Source organism: Somniosus microcephalus, chromosome 1 (assembly GCF_052327205.1).
Source record: "Somniosus microcephalus isolate GS21.2 chromosome 1, FLI_Smic_1.0, whole genome shotgun sequence".
Lineage (NCBI taxonomy): Eukaryota > Metazoa > Chordata > Chondrichthyes > Squaliformes > Somniosidae > Somniosus > Somniosus microcephalus.
In genome coordinates, this window is record NC_140987.1 from 18,000,579 (window position 1) to 18,020,711 (window position 20,133).

A 20,133-nucleotide genomic window follows, 5' to 3' on the forward strand; every position below is an offset into this window, starting at 1 on the left:
GTCCATCCATCCCTGAGCGCAGCAATAAGCCGACAGCAGGGAGCAGGGAGAGGGGGTTACCCGGAGAAAGAGACACGGGTATAGGGTGGGCTGACACCTCAAACAGCTGAGGGGAGTCGGACTGAGTCACTGCACTTGTTAAAATAAGCCCTACATAGGAACAGGAGGAGGCCATTCAGCCCCTCGAGCCTGTTCCACCATTCGATCAGATCATGGCTGATCTGTACCTCAGCATTTACCCGCCTTGGCTCCTTGTCCCTTGGTACTCTTACCCAACAAAAACCTATCGATCTCAGTCTGAGCGGGTTCTGTAACGGGCGGGCGATATGCTTCACCAGTTTACTGCCCAAGTGGTGAAGGTGAAAACACCCTCCTTTGTCCCTCGAGTTCCACCATCTGCTATACTTCCAGTCTTTGATAGATCCACCCTTGATCCTTCTTCATTTAATTCCATTCTTGTCCTGATTATCTCCTGTTTATTGGGGAAACACTGTGTGTATGTAGATAAACCTGTATAATCCCCTTTTAACTGCTGTATTCCGCTCCCCCCGCAAGACAGTTGCAAGCTGAGAGGAATAAGGCATGTTCAGACTTGCCTGCTGCTGAGAGAAGGAAAACCAATCAGGTTCCAGCAGGTGACCAATCCGTGAGTCATCACAGGTTCGCGGGCTTTACGAATTCAGTACTGTATTGTGAGAGTTGTAGTAAAGACTTATTTCTTGTAGCTCGCTGTGTTGCCTATTTCTTTACGTGGGAGACTGTAGTCTCCCACATTGGTGACCCCGAATGTCGGCGGCCGAAGCCCCCGACTCACGTAGCCCTACAGAGGCCAGCAATGACCCGACGGCAACCAGCAGCAGCCCGATGTCGGCCGGCGCCGCGTCCTTGAAGCTCCCCACCTTCTGGGAACACCAAGCACCATCTTGGTTCGCGCACACGGAGGCCCAATTCACCCTTCGCAGGGTTCAAGACGATGAAGAAAGGTACCTCCACGTAGTCTCGGCACTAGCAAGCTCCACCGCCGCCGAAGTTCTCGACCTGCTGGGGAACCCACCACAGACCGGCAAGTACTCAACCATTAATGGCCGCTTGCTGCAGGCTTACGGCCTGTCCGGGGAGGAGAGGGCCCGCAGGCTTCTTTCACTACCAGGCCTCGGCGACTCTACCCCGACCCAGTTGATGAGCCGGATGCTTGCGCTCCTGGGCTCTGAACCGCAGTGCTTCTTGTTTCGGGCCCTTTTCCTCAGCCTGCTTCCTCAGCAGGTACAGACTGCCCTCGCGGGGTCCCCGATCACGGACTGCGTACAACTGGCAGCTGCCGCGGACAAAGTCTTCGCCGTCGCCCAACTCGGCTGTGCAGCCGCGAGGCTCCCCGACACCACCAAGCGCGCACCGCCACGCCAGGCCGCAGAACTATGCTACTACCACGCGCGTTTCGGCCACAAGGCCCAACGCTGCAGAGCACCCTGCTCTTTTGATCAAACCAAGATGGCCGCCCGGCCCAACGCGCCAGCCCCGCACCCCCGCTGCCATGATGGCCATCAGCACCGCAGGTAAACTGCTGTACATAACCGACTCCCTTTCAGGGCGCAGATTCCTTTGCGACACCGGAGCCCAATGCAGCATAATTCCTGCCTCCCAGCTCGACATCCAGGCAGGCTGCAGCGGCCCACCCCTTGTGGCGGCAAATGGCGCAGCCATCGCTACTTTTGGAAAGCGACGGGCCGAGGTTTGTTTCAACGGCCAGCGATTTACGTGGGATTTCGTGACGGCCTCGGTGGCACATCCCTTGCTGGGCGCCGATTTTCTTTGCGCCCGCGGATGCCTGGTCGACGTCCGCGACAGGTGCCTGATCGACGCAGCAACTTTCGCTTCACTGGCCTGCCAGCAGAGCAACAGCTCGGCCCTCATCGGGTCCTGCTCTGCCCCGGCGGATGACGACTACGCCCGCCTACTCGCAGATTTCCCGAGGCTCACACAACCGACCTTCGCAGCCAAGCATGGTGTCGAGCACCACATCGCCACTACGGGACCACCAGTGTTCGCCCGAGCCAGACGCCTGGACCCAGCCAAGATGGCGATGGCCAAGGAAGAATTTGCCATGATGGAGAAACTGGGCATCATCCGCCGCTCGAACAGTCCCTGGTCGTCCCCCCTCCACATTGTGCCCAAGCCGGGCGGTGGCTGGCGCCCCTGCGGTGACTACAGATGGCTCAACGACGCCACCACGCCCGATAGATACCCCATTCCGCACATACAAGACTTCTCGGCACACGTAGCAGGAAAGTCCGTCTTTTCCAAGGTCGACCTGATTCACGGCTACCATCAGGTCCCCGTCCACCACGCAGACGTCCAGAAGACAGTGGTCATCACCCCCTTCGGACTGTTCGAGTTCCTGCGCATGCCCTTCGGGCTCAAGAACGCCGCACAGGCCTTCCAACAGCTCATGGATTCCGTCCTACGGGACCTGGGCTTCCTGTTCGTCTATCTGGACGATATCCTCATGGCCAGCACCAGCAAGGCCGAGCACATCGCGCATTTGCGCTCTCTTTTCCAGCGCCTCAGCCAACACGGGCTAAACATCAACCCGGCCAAATGCCAGTTCGGAGCAGCCCAAATTGACTTTCTCGGTCACAGAATCTCGCCAAGGGGAGCCATTCCCCTACCTTCCAAGGTGCAGGCGGTGGCGGACTTTCCCCAGCCCACCTCGGTCAAGGCGCTGCAGGAATTTTTGGGATGGTCAATTTCTATCACCGTTTCGTGCCCAAGGCCGCCTCACTCATGCGCCCTCTCTACGAAGCCACCAGCGGCAAAACGGGCAAAGAGCAACTCACCTGGTCCAGTGAGATGGCGACAGCCTTCCACCAGACCAAAAGCGCCTTGGCCAACGCCACACTACTGGCCCACCCCATCCCGGGCGCCAAGACCGCCCTCACCACGGACGCCTCGGATTACGCCGTCGGCGCTGTCCAGCAACAGTGGGTCGAAGGCGCGTGGCAACCACTGGCATTTTTCAGCCGACAGCTGCGCAAGAACGAGCAGGCCTACAGCACGTTCGACAGAGAGCTCCTGGCCCTGTTCCTGGCAATCCGGCACTTCCGTTTCCTCCTGGAAGGCCAGCCGTTCACCGCATTCGTGGACCACAAGCCACTCACTTTCGCCATGGTCAAAGTAACCGAACCCTGGTCCGCGTGCCAACAGCGCCAACTCAACTTCATCTCGGAGTTCACCACGGACATCCGCCACGTCGCCGGCAAGGACAATTTTGTGGCCGACTGCCTCTCAAGACCCTCGCTCCATGCAGCGCACCTGGGCGTCGACTACGGCAGCATGGCGAGAGACCAGGCCGCCAACGCAGAGATCCAGGCCCTCAGGACGTCAACCACCAGCCTCACTCTGGCCGACATCCACTTCCACGCAGCCGGCACAACCCTCCTGTGCGACGTCTCAGTCCCCTCGCCTAGGCCGGTCGTCCCATCCGCCTGGCGCAAGCGAGTTTTCAACATCATCCACGGCCTCTCACATCCAGGGATGCGTGCGTCTCAGAAACTCATGTCCGCCAAGTTCGTCTGGCCTGGGCTCCACAAGGATGTGAGACTGGACCAACACATGCGTGGCCTGTTGGTGCGCTAAGGTCCAGCAGCACACCAAGGCGCCATTGGAGTGTTTCCCGGTGCCCGAGAGGCGTTTCGACCACGTCCACGTCGATCTGGTAGGCCCCTTGCCGTCGTCGCATGGTTTCACACACCTGCTCACGATCGTCGACCGCACCACCAGATGACCCGAGGCGGTTCCCCTCTCCTCCACCACCACGACCGACGTCGCGCGAGCATTCGTCTCGACATGGGTGGCCCGGTTCGGCGTGCCGACCGACATATCCTCGGACAGTGGCCCCCAGTTCACCTCCCACTTGTGGAATGCCATCACCGCCGGCCTCGGCACCAAGTTGCACAGGACAACAGCCTACCACCCGCAGGCCAACGGGCTCTGCGAGCGCTTTCATCGTTCCTTGAAAGCCTCCCTCCGCGCCAGCCTGGCCGACACCAGCTGGATTGACAAACTACCCTGGGTCCTCCTGGGATTGCGCACCGCGCCCAAAGAGGACCTCCGCGGCCGAGATGGTCTATGGCCAACCGCTCAGAGTACCAGGCGACTTCCTCCCCCTGACAACGGAGCCATGGTCAGCCGCCAGACAGCTTTCCCTGCACCAGGACGCGGCCCAGCAATTCCGTCCAGTGCCCACTTCGCAACACGGCCCGCAGCCGTCCTACGTGCCTCGAGACTTATGACATGCGGAGTTCGTCTTCGTGCGCCGGGACGCGCACAGAGGCCCGCTGCAGGCACCATACACCGGCCCCTTCTCAGTATTGGAGATGGGGGACAAAGCTTTTCTTATCGACGTCGGCGGGAAGCCGGACCTTATCTCAGTAGACCGCCTCAAACCGGCGCACCTGGACCTCAGCTTCCCGTTTCGTCCGGCTCTTCCCCCACGGTGGGGCAGACCTCCCGCATTGGCGGCGGCCCCACAAGAGGACCAAGATACGCCAGAACCTTACTTCCCGGCCGCCGCCCCACCTTCGCCGGCAGCCCATCCAGCCAGCCCACCGGTAGACCAGCCACCAGATCAGCCAACGAACCAACCGGCCGACCTCCCAGACAGCCCTCCTCACACGCCAGATGGCTACTACAGCCGCTACGGCCGTTTGGTCAAACCTCCGCAGAGACTGACTTTTACAGTTAACGAGGATTCTGGGGGGGCGTATTGGGGAAACACTGTGTGTATGTAGATAAACCTGTATAATCCCCTTTTAACTGCTGTATTCCCCTCCCCCCGCAAGACAGTTGCAAGCTGAGAGGAATAAGGCATGTTCAGACTTGCCTGCTGCTGAGAGAAGGAAAACCAATCAGGTTCCAGCAGGTGACCAATCCGTGAGTCATCACAGGTTCGCGGGCTTTACGAATTCAGTACTGTATTGTGAGAGCTGGAGTAAAGACCTATTTCTTGTAGCTCGCTGTGTTGCCTATTTCTTTACGCGGGAGACTGTAGTCTCCCACACTGTAATATTAAATGGAACGCCTACAACCCCTCCATCACTGACGTTGCCTCTCAGTGGGTTGGATTCTTTCTCCACGCTTCTTTTCCCCTCGACAACTCTTAACTCTTTGTGAAGCTTAATCCATCCAAGATTTTTCAATACTGCTCCCATATCAGGGGAAACTCTTCTAACACCTCTTGTGCCCAAGGATAGGACACAGGTTAAACAAATGGATATGCAAGAACTTAAGAAACAGGAGCAGGAGTTGACCATACGGCCCCTCGAGCCTGCTCCGCCATTCAATCAGATCATGGCTGATCATCGACCACAACCCCACTTTCCCGCCCGATCCCCATATCCCTTAATTCCCCTTGAGTCCAAAAATCTATCTAACTCTGTTTTGAATATAGTCAACGACTCCGCATGCACAGCCCTCTGAGGTGTAGAATTCCAAAGATTCACCACCCTCTGAGTGAAGAAAATTCTCATCTCAGTCCTAAATGGCCGACACCTTATCCTGAGACTCTGACTCCTAGTTCTAGACTCGCCCTCTCTCACTTGTAGCCTCGAATGCCTCTCTCTCCATTGCAAACTTTTTTGTCTTTGTTTTATTTCGATGCTGCTAAGATCTACAGTCCTCTTGTTCCTCCTAAGCTGCAAATAGAAACATAGAAGATAGGAGCAGGAGTAGGCCATTCGGCCCCTCGAGCCTGCTCCGCCATTTAATGCGATCAGGCTGATCATCCAAATTCAGTACCCTGTCCCTGCTTTCTCCCCATATCCCTTGATCCCTTTAGCCTTAAGAAATATATCCAACTCCTTCTTGAATATATTTAATGAATTGGCCTCTACTGCCTTCTGTGGTAGAGAATTCCACAAGTTCACTGCTCTCTGGGTGAAGAAATTCCTCCTCATCTCAGTCCTAAATGGCTTATCCCTTATCCTTAGACTGTGACCCCTGGTTCTGGACTCCCCGATCATCGGGAACATCCTTCCTGCATCTAGTCTGTCTAGTCCTGTTAGAATTTTATAAATTTCAATGAGATCCGCTCTCATTCTTCTAATCTCCAGCGAGTACAAGCCCAATCGACCCAATCTCTCCTCATACGTCATTCCTGCCATCCCAGGAATAAGTCTGGTGAATCTTCGCTGCACTCCCTCCATGGCAAGAACATCCTTACTCAGATAAGGTGATCAAAATGCATCATTCTGTAACCTCTTCCCCCTCCCTTCACCATCCCTGTGTTGGAACTAAGACTGGTCTCCCATTCTAACCCATTGGGGCTGACCTTGATGCGAGCCCTTTCATTGGGCAGGGGGTAGGCGGAGCGAGCTCACTGCCCTCCCACCCAATGAAAGCGGTCGAAGGACTGAACCATTTTGATGGTTGGGTCGGATTCGCATTTTTGAGAGGAGTTGCTCGCCCGATTGGAGCAACGGGCCAGTTGGGAAATGGAGCGGCTCCTCCGCAGAGCAAGTGGGGTCCTGGTAGGGGAGCGGGGGAAGGGGGCGATCCCGGGGGAGGGCGACAGGGCTTCAGGCATTGGGTGGGCTGATCTTTGTGGGGCCAGGAGGAACATTAATGCTAATATAAAACTCTAAGTGCCCTGGTTTTGGAGCAGCCTCCAGCGGCCCCTTTCAGACCGTCCGGCTGCTCGATGTCCTATCCCATTGCTACTTGAAAGGAGCAGCGAGGTTTCCGAGACATCGTAGGATCCTCGATTTGCTTTGAATAATGAGGCTCCCACCTGTTTCGGGCACGAGCCTCAACAGCCTACCTGAAGGCCCCAATCTAAATGGCGGCAGGCGGAACGACGGTTGGAATGGGGCGGTGTGTTCTGCACTCCAATTTTAATCTGTCTACCGCCCTGTTCCCACCCGAAAACAGGGATGGAAATCAATCCCGTTCGTTTCCGAAACAACAAAAATATAGAACTTATTGTCTACCCGAGTCCACCCGTCCCCCCCCGAGTCCACCCGTCCCCGCCCGAGTCCGCCCGTCCCCCCCCGTCCACCCGCCCCCGCCCGAGTCCGCCCGCCCCCGCCCGAGTCCGCCCGCCCCCGCCCGAGTCCGCCCGTCCCCGCCCGAGTCCGCCCGCCCCCGCCCGAGTCCGCCCGTCCCACCCGAGTCCGCCCGTCCCCGCCCGAGTCCGCCCGCCCCCGCCTGAGTCCGCCCGAGTCCGCCCGTCCCCGCCCGAGTCCGCCCGCCCCCGCCCGAGTCCGCCCGCCCCCGCCCGAGTCCGCCTGTCCCGCCCGAGTCGACCCGTCCCACCCGAGTTGTCCCGTCCCACAATCTACAGGCTGTTAAAGAATGAACTTGTATTTCTGTCGCACCTTTCACAAACTCAGGACGTCACAAAACGCTTCTTGTACAATGAATTACTTTTGAAGCGTAGTCACTGTTGTAATGTGGAAAACGCAGCAGCCAATTTTTCACACAGCAAGGTGTCACAAACAGCAATGTGATAATGACCAGATAATCTGTTTTAGGTTTGAGAAATGTATATCGGCCAGGACACCGGGGAGAACTCCCCTGCTCTTCTTCAAAATAGTGGCCATGGGATCTGTTACCCCCACCTATGAGAGCAGGCGGGGCCTCGGTTTAACGTCTCATCTGAAAGATGGCACCTCTGACAGTGCAGCACTCCCTCAGCACTGCACTGGGGATGTCGGTCTGCATTATGTGCTCCAATCTCTGGAGTGGGACTTGAGCCCACGGTCTTCAGACATTGAGGGTGAGAGTGCTACCAACGGAGCCACGGATAAGACACAAAGCCCAAAAGCTAAGAGTTTTCCGAGAGTTTTTAAAAGCTCGTTGAATGGCGGAGCAGGCTCGAAGGGCCGAATGGCCTACTCCTGCTCCTATCTTCTATGTTTCTATGTTTCCCCGAATCATTACTTTGTGATTCAGCTCATTTTCTCTTCTATTTTTCCAGCCTCGATGGGGTCCTGTATAATGGTCCTTTCACCTATGTAACTCCAGTCAAAAAAATCCATGTTCCATATTTTCTTACATTTGTGTGTCTTTGACAGATCCACAAGAACTTGGAAGTGATGATGTTTACAGTGTTGTTAATTTTACGGAGTCACAGCAAGCCGAGACAGGTAAATTTTTAAAAATTTGTTTATGGGATGTGGGCCGTCACTGGCAAGGCCAGCATTTATTGCCCATCCCTAATTGCCCTTGAGAAGGTGGTGGTGAGCAGCCTTCTTGAACCGCTGCAGTCCGTGTGGTGAAGGTATTCCCACAGTGCTGTTAGGGAGAGAGTTCCAGGATTTTGACCCAGCGACGATGAAGGAACGGCGATATACTTCTCAGTCAGGATGGTGTGTGACTTGGAGGGGAACTTGGAGGTGGTGGTGTTCCCATGCGCCTGCTGCCCTTGTCCTTCTAGGTGGTAGAGGTTGCGGGTTTGGGAGGTGCTGCCGAAGAAGCCTTGGCAAGTTGCTGCAGTGCATCTTGTAGATGGTACACACCAGCCACAGTACACTGGTGGTGGAGGGAGTGAATGTTTAAGGTGGTGGATGGGGTGCCAATCAAACAGGCTGCTTTGTCCTGGATGGTGTCGAGCTTCTTCAGTGTTGTTGGAGCTGCACTCATCCAGTCAAGTGGAGAGTATTCCATCACAATCCTTACTTGTGCCTCCACATGAGGTGACTCCACCAGCAGCTACAACACAGAAAGCAGAGCGCAGCGGTTAAGGAGCGGTGCTGTGACCACAGTTGCTCACAAGTTACAGAAACGGCTTGGACTCGGGAATGGGAAGCACAATTTCAAAATTTGCGGACAACACCAAACTGGGGGGTTGCAGTTCATGCAGAGGAGGACCACGACAAAATACATGAAGACATTAATAAAGTTGCAGAATGGGCGTGTAATTGGCAAATGAACTTCAATGTAGATAAGTGTGAGGTGGTGCATTTCGGTAGGAAGAATAAGGAGGCCACACACTCCTTGGAAAATAAGTGTCTACGTGGGAGGGATTTCCAGGATTTTGACCCAGCAATGATGAAGGAACGGCGATATACTTCTAAGTCAGGATGGTGTGTGACTTGGAGGGGATCTGGGGGTACAGATACACAAATCACTAAAATTAGCGACACAGGTTAATAAGGCCATAAAAAGGTAAACCAAGAACTGGGGTTCGTTTCTAGAGGGATAGAATTGAAAAGCAGAGAAGTGATACTAAACAGATTGGTTAGACCGCACTTTGAGAACTGTGCACAGCTCTGGTCTCCATATTACAAAAAGGATATAGAGGCACTGGAGTAGGTGCAAAAAGGATTTGCTGCAATGATACCAGAACTGAGAGGTTATACCCATTAGGAAAGATTGAACAGGCTGGGGCTCTTTTCTCTAGAATAGAGAAGACTGAGTGGTGACCTGATAGAGGACTTTAAAATTGTGAAAGGGTTCGATGGGATAGTTGGTAAAGAAGATGTTTCGATTTGCGGGGAGTCCAGAACTAGGGGCCATAAATAAAAGATAGTCACTAATAAATCCAATAGGTATTTCAGGAGAGTTTTCTGTACCTTAACTCCATTCACCTGCCTTAGTTCCTGATCTCTTGATACCCTTACCAAACAGAAATCTATCAATCTCAGTCTCGAAAGCTCCAACTGTCCCAGCATCCAAAGCCTTATTGGGGCAAAAATTCAAGGTTTCTACTCCCCATTGTGTGGTAACGTGCTTCCTGATTTCCCTCCTAAATGGCCTAGCTATAATTTTAAGGTTTTATACTCGCGTTCTTGACTTCCCCCATCAGTGGAAATTGTTTCTCTGTATCTATCCTATCGAATCCCTTCATCATTTGAAGCACCTTGATGAGCTCACTCCTCAATCTACTATAGTCAAGGGAATGAAAACCACCTTTATGCCAGTTGCCCTCGTAATTTAACCCTCTAATCTCCGGTATCATTCTGGTGAATCTGCGCTGCACCCCCTCCGAGGCCAGTATATCCTTCCTGAGGTGCGGGGCCCAGAACTGAACGAGTGCTCCAGATTCCATTAGACTTTGTGTGATGGCTTTTTGTTCCTGTCTACTAGCTTTAACTAATGAAACAGCAAAAGAATACAGCAATTTCCAACAATACAGATCTCTGCGCTCCTCCAATTCTGGCCTCTTGCACATCCCCGAAATTCATCGCTGCACCATTGACGGCCGTGCCTTCAGCTGCCTAGGCCCGGAATTCCCTCCCAAAACCTCTCCGCCTCTCCCCTCCTTCAAGATGCTCCTTAAAACCTGCATGTCTGACCAAGCATGTCCTAATTTCTCCTTATGTGGCTCGGTGTCAAATTTTGTTTGATAATCGCTCCTGTGAAGCGCCTTGGGACGTTTTACTAAATTAAAGGCGCTATATAAATACAAGTTGCTGTTGAATTCATTATTATTATACAGTACCATTAAATTGTATCAAAGTTTTGCCGATAAGGATGTAAGAAGGAAGTGACTGACTGTGTCCTTTACAGATCCACAGGAGCTTCCATGTCTCCCCGTCTACAGCACTGTTCAATTTCTAAGACCCCACCAAGCAGTGACAGGTAAGGAGAGCAAGCAGCCAAAACTGATTCTAACCTTGAATTAAAGAGTAAACCTTTCACATATCTGCAATTGGCACGAGGGCGTGCCTTTTATAGACTGACCGTGTACGGGGCTGCCCATAGTGGCGATATGTGGAACACACATGACCTCCCACTGACTCTGCACACTCCGGTGGGGGTCAGTGGCAGAGGTCACCGACGGGAGCGATCCCGGTGAAATTGCTGTGATCAAATCCCAGAGAAATTCTGCCCCATCTCCCAAGTTTGTTTTCAAAACACAAAATCCTGAATCTTTGTCTTAAAAGGTCATTGCTAAGCACATTTTCTTGCTCTTGTGTTAAATGGCCTTTGGGTTGATCAGACAATGGGATTGTCCTGACTGGGATCAGGCCTGTCACGTAATCATCAATTCAATGGAACAGATTGTCAGTAACAGGGAGCATTTGGTTTCCTAATTCTATTGTCTATGACTCAGCTATGGAGGTAATCGATTGTGTCTTGATAGATGCGCAGGAGGGAGAAGATGCTCTCTATAGCACTGTCAACAAACCCAAACCACCTCAAGAAGAACAGACAGGTAAGATGACAAGAATAGCCCTTGAACGTTATTACACTGTGCCATCACTGTGTTGTTCAATTACAGCCTAGTAATGAAGGAGGGGTTGGAGGGATTGGACCATGAGGAGTGATTATGTAAATGGGGCAAGTTCTCACTGGGACAGAGAAGGTTGAGGGGTGATACGATTTCTCATTTTGGCATTCTGAAGGAAAGTGACGAGCTGTTTCACCGTGTCCAGAACAGTAGATCCAGAGGACACGGCCTGAGCTTGAATGGGGGTTAATTCAAAACGAATCTGCGGAAACAATGGCCCTGATAGTTACGGGGAGGGAGGGAGGGCATGGGGGAGACTGAACACGGCTGAAGAACCCGGCAAGGCCGAGGACAGAGGTCCTGCTGAATTTAACGGCAAGTCCTCGTTATCATTTTATTTGTTCCGTTTCCTGCCTTGCAAATTGACAGCGCTGAGAGAGCCGGATTTAAATATGTCAATGAAGGTGACCCGCCTCCCCGCGGCGGGACACTTGGACGCACCAATATCCGCTGCCGTGCGCGACGTGCTGGGGGGGCGTTCCCCGTATTAGACTCCGCCCCCAACCCCCCCTCACCTGTCGTAGGGGGGTTAATATCGAGGCCAATATTTCAGTGAGCGAGCGGCCAATCCATGGAACAGGTTCCCTCGGGAGACAGTGGAAGCGGTTAGTGTTGAATCATTCAAATATAAATTAGATGGATTTCTGACAGAAAATGATATTTTGGGATGCAGTATGGGAGTAATTTGAGAGGTGACGTGTGGTGAGTGTAGCGAGCTCGGGAGGAACAGGCGACTTGGCACCGATGGTTCCCGATATTCCGATACTGTTATAACTAAAGCTTCCAAAGAATTATTTTTTTTGAAGAAGTGTTTTTGACTGTCCCGGTGATCGGTCTCCTGAGTTTCTTGCAGCGATGTCCTGGAGATTAGCTTCTCATTCCTGGAGACTCCCGGACAATCCTGGAGGGTGGGCAAGCCTCGGCTACAGAGACAGGAATCTATCCCTACAATAGAAAGAAAGACTTGCATTTCTCTAGCGCCTTTCACGTCCTCAGGATGTCCCAAAGCACTTGACAGCCAATGCCGTGCTTTTTGAAGTGTGGTCACTGTTGTAATGTAGGGTTATCCACGGCTCCAGGATTTGTGGTGTGGTCATGGGGAGGCTAAAGTGAAGGCTGAAAGTTCTGATCCACCGCACTCCCACTGGCCCGGTGTGAGGCTGGAATTCCTAGGCTTGTGAGCTCAAGTGATGGAGCAGGACTTGAACCTACAATCTTCTCCCTCAACAATAACAACTTGCATTTATATAGCACCTTTAATGTAGTAAAACATCCCAAGACGCTTCACAGGAGCGTTATCAAACAAAATTTGACACCGAGCCACATAATGTGATATTAGGTGACCAAAAGCTTGTTCAATGAAGTAGGTTTTAAGGAGTGTCTTAAAGGAGGAAAGAGAGGCAGAGAGGTTTAGGGAGGGAATTCCAGAGCTTAGGGCCCAGGCAGCTGAAGGCACGGCCACCAATGGTGGAGCGATTTAAAATCGGGGATGCTCAAGAGGCCAGAATTGGAGGAGCGCTGATATCTCGGAGTTGTGGGGCTGATGGAGGTTACAGAAATAGGAAGGGGCGAGGCCATGGAGGGATTTGAACGCAAGGATGAGAATTTTACAATCGAGGAGTTGCTCACGGGGCAAGTGTGCTACCCACCCAACTGAAGCCTGCAAATGACACTCCGCCACATTGTCCCAGGGTGTTTTCTGGGTTTTATACACGGCAGTGAACCCGTACAAAGGGAGAGACCAGTCAGCTCAACAGCTCCTCCTGAATGAGTTCAAACTCCTTGCTCTGTCAGTCCCAGCTTTCCACAGAGCGCCAGTGACCTTGTCCAGCAATAACTTAAGGGGGCCGAGAATCGAACAATTATTGAACACACGTTTTAATTTGAGCGCCAGCTTACTTTCAGCAATGGATCAATTTAAGAACAATGGGCGAGAAATTGGCCTCCTTTGTGCCTCCTGATATCGCCTCCAGGGGGGCGATAATGTAGCGCCAGCGGTAAAACTTACCGCCTCGACCTCTTGCGCCCCAGAGATCGTGATGTCATCCGGCGCGCATCGCCCCCGTTAACGCCCCGGATCCTAAATTAGCTTCTGCCCCCTGCAGCTTCGCCGGGCGTCAACAACGGCAGCCGCAGGAGGCGTTGTGAACTCGGCCGGCCGCTTGGGTGGGTGCTAATTAAAGGGATTGGTGGTTGTTAAGTCTGTGTGTTATAATGAGAATTACTACACAGACCACAAGAGTAACTTTTAACAGGTCTTTACTAGTCGAAGGTCCAGGCGGAACTGCCCAATAAATCATTACACAGCACTTATATACCGGTGTGGTCACCACCGGTATTACAGTATACAGCAGCCAAGATAAAGTAGTGCAACTCTTAAAATAGTTCTCTTAAAGGTGGAACGGTTACATACACCACAATCCTCCCTTTTTAGCTTAACAGTATATATTCCCCATTAACATAACATAATAACATATAAACACAACTTCATGTAAAAACAGTTCACAGATTCAGTCTCTCTGGAGGCTTCCTGACTCGGTCCGGATAACGCCTCGGTGGTGTAGTAGTTTTCGGTGGTGTAGTAGGTTCTTTTGGCAAGGTCGATTCGGCTTGAATGCCAGTGTCGGGTTCATCTGATTCCAGTATCACCGGGTCGGAGGTAGATACTATGGGTATCTCTGCTTCATCATTAGGCGTATAGAGTTGTGGAGTAGGTTGTCCCTTTTTGGATGACTCTATGATCTGGTCAACATGGCGCCTTATTATGCTTTCACCAATGTCCACGGTATACATCAGCGGTCCTAGTCGTGTGCAAATAGTTCCAGGCTGCCATTTCTCGGTACGGTAGTCCCGGGCCAAAACTTGTTGACCTATCTGGAAGGTTCTAGTTGGCCTTTCATTCATGCCTTGAAATTGCCGGTTCTCTACGTCCCTTCTGATGTTTGGCTTGATCAAATCCAGCCGGCATCTTAGACTTCTATTGAAAAACATCATGGCGGGAGTTTGGTTTGTAACCACATGTGTTGCATTCCTGTACGCCAACAAGAAGTTATCTACCTTATGTTGCAGATTGATGTCTTCATTACCCATGGCCTTTATGGCCTTCTTGAAGGTCTGGACAAACCTTTCAGCTAATCCATTGGTGGCGGGATGGTATGGGGCGGACGTGTAGTGCTTAACCCCATTGTTTTTTAAGAACTTCCTGAATTCTTCGGACGCAAATTGCGGTCCATTATCAGAACAGATCTGTTCCGGCAGCCCATCCCTGACAAATATGGTCCTTAATACTGTGATGGTTTTTTCCGTGGTGGTGGAGGACATCTTTATTACCTCCGGCCACTTGGAGTGTGCATCCACCGCGATTAAGAACATTGAGTCCATAAATGGACCAGCAAAGTCGATATGTACCCTTTGCCATGGAGATGAGGGCCACTCCCATGGATGTAGAGGGGCTTGTGGTGGGGCGTTTTGGACCTTCTGGCATCCTAGACAGCTCTTGGTCATTTCTTCGATGTCTCCATCGATACCTGGCCACCACACAAACGCTCTGGCTAGGTTCTTCATTTTCACTCCACCCAGATGCCCCTCGTGAAGCTCCTTTAGCACTTTATGCTGGAGTTTGGGTGGAATCACCACTCTGGATCCACACATCAAAGTTCCTCGGCACACTGACAGCTGCTCTCTTCTTTGCGAGAATGCTGGCAACAGTGGTTCGCCATGTGCTGGCCATCCCTTCACCGTTAAATCATAGACTCGTGAGAGAGTCGGGTCATTTCTCGTTTCCTTTTCGATGGTAGAATTTGTTACTGGTAGACATTCCACTATGGTTGAGTGGAACATCTCCACTGGGTCCACTGTAGGCGCCTCTTCTACCGTTGGCAACGGTAGGCGCGATAAACCGTCAGCATTCCCATGCTGTTTTGATCCTTTGTATTCTATGTCATATTGGTGTGCCCCTAGGAAAAGGGACCACCTCTGTAGCCTTTGCGCTGTCATAATGGAAATGCCCTTTTTAGGGTTGAATATGGATACCAACGGCTGGTTGTCTGTCAGCAGTGTAAACTTCTGGCCCTGCAGGTAATGATTAAACTTCTTTACTCCCCACACCAGGCTGAGAGCCTCCCTATCTATCTGAGCATAGTTGCGCTCAGCGGAGGTCAATGATCGGGATGCAAATGCGACTGGCCTTTCCAAGCCATTTGGCAACTTGTGTGAGAGTACTGCTCCAATACCATAAGGAGAAGCATCACAAGCTAAACAAATAGGTAGCGTTGGGTTGAAGTGAGCCAACACTTCCTCTGAGGTGATCAATGCCTTGCTTTTGCGAAAGGCCTTCTTACAGTCCTCGCTCCACTTCCATGGTACTTCTTTCTGCAAAAGAGCATTCAGCGGGTGCAGCACCGTGGATAGATTTGGCAGAAACTTATGGTAATAGTTAATCAACCCTAGGAACGACCTCAACTGGGATACATTTTCCGGAGCGGGAGCCTTCACAACAGCTTCGATCTTGTCAGGTGACTTGTGCAGCCCCTCCTGGTCAATGACATGACCACAGTATGAGATCCGTTTCTGAAAGAACTCACATTTCTGGCGATTAACTCGAAGTCCATATTCCTTCAATCTGGTGAGCACCAGTTTCAAATTTGCAAGGTGTTCCTCATCGTCATCTCCTGTAATCAGGATATCGTCCAAGTAACATTGAGTGCTTGGAATTCCCTGTAATACCTGCTCCATGGCCCTCTGCCAAATTGCAGGAGCCGAAGCCACTCCAAAAAACAGTCTATTATATCGATACAAGCCTCTGTGCGTGTTGATTGTGAGATACTGGCGCGACTCTTCCTCAACTTCCATCTGTAAGTACGCTTGCGCCAGGTCTATCTTGGTGAAGTGTTTCCCGCCAGACAATGAAGCAAAGATATCCTTAATCCGCGGAAGCGGATATTGCACCGTGTGAAGCACCGGATTAACTGTGATCTTGAAGTCTCCACAGATGCGGACCTTCCCCGGTTCCCCTGGCTTGTTACTCGATGAACGCTTCATGACGGGAACAATGGGCGTGGCCCACTCACTCCAGTCCACCTTAGACAGTACTCCTGAATGTTCTAGCCCTTCCAGCTCAGCTTCCACAGCAGGTCGTATCGCATAAGGTACCGGTCTGGCTTTGAAAAATTTTGGATTTGCATGTTCTGCAATCTTGATTTTTGCCATAATTCCTCTTAGTGTTCCCAGTCCCTGTTGGAACACCTCTTTAGCCTCATCCAATATTCTGGACAATCGTTCAGGTTTGACATTTTTTTTTCCGGAATCTACCGTCATTGCTTTTAGGGAGCGCCAGTCCATATTTATTTTCCTGATCCACTCCTGTCCCAGAAGTGGTGGACCTCCCTCAGGTAGTACATATAAGTCCATTCCTTGGTGTTCTTTGCCCTTGTGTATCACCTTGACTTTTATCTTTCCGATGGGGTATACTCTTTGCCCCGTGTATGTCTGCAATACTATCTCCGTATCCCGTAGGGGAATATGTGTGAATAACCTTTTGTAATCTTGCTTATTCATGACCGTCAACGCCGATCCGGTGTCCAATTCCATCTTCACTTGGACTCCTGCTATCTGCAGTGTGACCCAGATAGTTTGTAGGTCAGCTTCCTTACTCACATTGTGAATTCTCAGACTACCCAGTTCCTTGCTGTTGGAGTCTGAATCCGAATTCTGTTCATCCGAACTCTTCTCAGCCACCTTATGTACCTTTCTGCACTTTTCCTGCGGTGACTTTTTGTTGCTGGTCTTCTTTCCTGACCGGCATACTTTAGCTATGTGACCAAGCTTGCCACATTTTCTACATTCCTGGTTTTTAAACCAGCATTGGTTCTGATCGTGTGTTGTCTTTCCACAACGATAACATTTCGTTGTACCCAAAGCCATTTGATCTACGCTGAGTACCGCTGCCTTCAGCTGCATTTCCACAGTGCCTCTCGCTGCGGCTTCGTGCGATGCTGCAATAGTGACAGCCTTATCAAGTGTAAGATCATTCTCTTCAAGCAGCCGCTTTTGTGTTCCTTCTTTCGACAATCCACACACGAATTTGTCTCTCAGTGCCTCTGTCAGACTTTCCCCAAACTGACAGTATTTCGCTAGCTTACGCAGTTCAATTAAATACTCCGCGTTGCTTTCCTCTTTCAGTTGCGTTCTCGCATAAAATTTAAATCGTTCCGCTAACATCAGCGGTGTGGGGTTCAAATGATTTTCCAGGACAGCAACAATTTTAGCGAAAGCCTGATCCGCCGGTTTAGCTGGTGATAGAAGATGCTTCAATAGCCCGTATGTCTTCGCACCCATTGAGTTTAGTAAGGTTAGTGCTTTATCTTCATCTGATATTTTATTTGCCTTACAATATATCTCTATGCGTTCTACATACGTGGCCCAATCTTCAACATCGGGATCGAAATCGTTGATGTTACCACGCTTAGGCATCCTCGCAATCTTCTTGAGAAACAAAAAGAAATTTTTCTTTATTTTTTTTTCAAAATGGCGGTTTCCCGCGCTTGTCTTCTTCCCCCGCCTACGAAAATGGCGGCTTCCCGCGTTTGCCTTTCTCCCCCGCTGGCTGTAATGGTGATTGCCGTATTGCTGCGTTCGCCCTCCCCAGCGGTTTTCAAATCGTGCCTCCCAGCCCCTCTTGCAGTCCGGTCCTTTCCCCCGGCTGCGGCTGAGTTCTCCGCGGTTTTTTAAAAATTTTCTCCCGCGCCTTACGCTGACCCAGTCTCAGCGCCTCTGGCCCCGACTTCTGTCCGGCTCTTTTCCCCGGCCGTGGTCGAGTTCTCCGCCCTTATATCCTCCATTTTTCCCTCCCCTACTTCACAGCCAACGTGGCCGACTTGCTGCTCGTCGCTGATCGGCTTACCCACCACCATGATCGAAGGGATGATCACTGCCTGTTGCTGATGGAAGACTTTGTGTCAGAATTCTTCCTTTGCTCTTCAGACCTGCGTCTTTTCTCAGCTGGATGATGAGGGCGGATGCCTCCTCTCAACGCCCGTCAAACTGCCTTGGATGTATCTCTGCCGCAGGGTAAGATCGTACTCGTCGCCACTGTTAAGTCTGTGTGTTATAATGAGAATTACTACACAGACCACAAGAGTAACTTTTAACAGGTCTTTACTAGTCGAAGGTCCGGGCTGAACTGCCCAATAAATCATTACACAGCACTTATATACCGGTGTGGTCACCACCGGTATTACAGTATACAGCAGCCAAGATAAAGTAGTGCAACTCTTAAAATAGTTCTCTTAAAGGTGGAACGGTTACATACACCACAGTGGTCGGGTCGGCCCCCCCCAAAAAATGTTCTCACCTCTTTGGGCTGCTTCTTTAAATTATTCCTGGCCGCGATTGATCGGCCCTCCGCTCTCTCGGAGTGCTTGGGGCTGCTCCTCGCGGATCGCGGGAACCATCACCGACCCATCCCCGCTGACGTAAGAAAACTACTAGGCACTTGGTCTAAGCGTTAAACAAAGCTTTAATCAACTGTTTTACAACATGGAGGTCTAGTTGTGTCCTTCACTAGTTCCTGTTAAGAATGTCCTGCGCAAGCTGGGCCCGTGCCTGAGTATTTATACTCTCCCTGGACAGCGCCACCCGCAGGCCGCTCAGTATTATTTCATAAGTCTTTCTTTCATGAATGACCAATTCATGTCACCCGGCCTTCCCTTTAACTGCTGTGAGCATCGGCCCTTCCCTTCAAGGGAGGGAATCCATCGGTGCTGCGCGGCACGTTGATCCGCGCTCCGCCCACACCGCCCCTCTCACTCCCTTTAGCGCTCCACTTCCCTCTTGAAGCGCTACAACTGAATTTCACGGGAGCTTCTCATCATTAGCGCCTGGGGATCATTTTTCCGCTTCCAAAGTTTTAGCATCCCAAACAGGGGCTACAATGAATTTCTTCTCCCTCCCCTCCCCCTCCCCCAATGCGTTTACAATGGTTGGGTGTCAGCTGTCCTCACTTACAGTTACAACCAAGAGCCGTAGCCAAGCAGATCCGACTGCACCTGTTCAATTGTCCATAAGATTCTGAAAGCTTTCCTCTCGATAGTTCTGCAACAAAGCTGCAGAATCTCAGAAAACCAACGCATAAAAATCCTAAATCAGAACCGTTTCTTTTTCAGCTGTAATTTACGCGACTGTCATCGATTCTACCGAACAGCTCCAGGACGTGAGTGAATATTAACTCTCTGCATGTGACAAGGCTGTTGTTAAAGTTAAGGCGTGTCTATTGAACTGGAACTCCAACACACAGCACCACGTGCCCCCGGAATGGAAGGTTCGTGAGTTCCCAATCTCGGCAACCTCGCCATGGGAGCTTCGGTACAAGAGGAAAAGCCAGGTTCTTCTAAAGAAAGAAAGGACTTGTGTTTCTACAGCACCTTTCACAACCTCAGGACGTCCCAAAGCACTTCACAGCCGATGAAGTACTTTTTTTGAAGTGGAGTCACTGTTGTAATGTAGGAAACGCAACGGCCAATTAGCGCACAGCAAGCTCCCACAAACAGCAATGTGATAAGGACCAGATCATCTGCTTTAGTGATGTTGGTTGAGGGATAAATATTAGCCAGGAAATTTGGGAGGACTCATCTGCTCTTCTTTGAATGGTGCCATGGGATCCTTTGCATCCACCAGATGAAGCCTCGGATTAGTGTTTCATCTGAAAAACAGCACCTCTGACAGTGTAACATTCCCTCAGTACTGCACTGGGAGTGTCAGCCTAGGTTGTGTGCTGAAGTCTCTTGGCACTGGGACTTGAAGCCATGGCCTTATTGACTGGGGGGGTGAGAGCGCTACCCCTGGAGCCATGGCTGACACCTACCACAGAGAAAGGAGGTTAGTGGGAGGGCCACTTTAAGTTGCTC

At 51.4% G+C, this 20,133-nt stretch overlaps 1 protein-coding gene across 1 annotated transcript in view; it reads left to right on the forward strand.

The window, feature by feature from the left end:
- The window catches only part of LOC147123962 (uncharacterized), a 31,433-nt gene extending 11,979 nt beyond the window's left edge, over window positions 1–19,454 (forward strand). Inside the window, exons 6-8 of the mRNA XM_086002667.1 lie at window positions 8,070–8,141; window positions 11,054–11,155; window positions 19,393–19,454. Of these exons, the coding sequence (XP_085858793.1) occupies window positions 8,070–8,141; window positions 11,054–11,155; window positions 19,393–19,454 (236 nt within the window). The remainder of the gene's footprint in view (window positions 1–8,069; window positions 8,142–11,053; window positions 11,156–19,392) is intronic.
- Window positions 19,455–20,133: the final 679 nt, after the last annotated feature.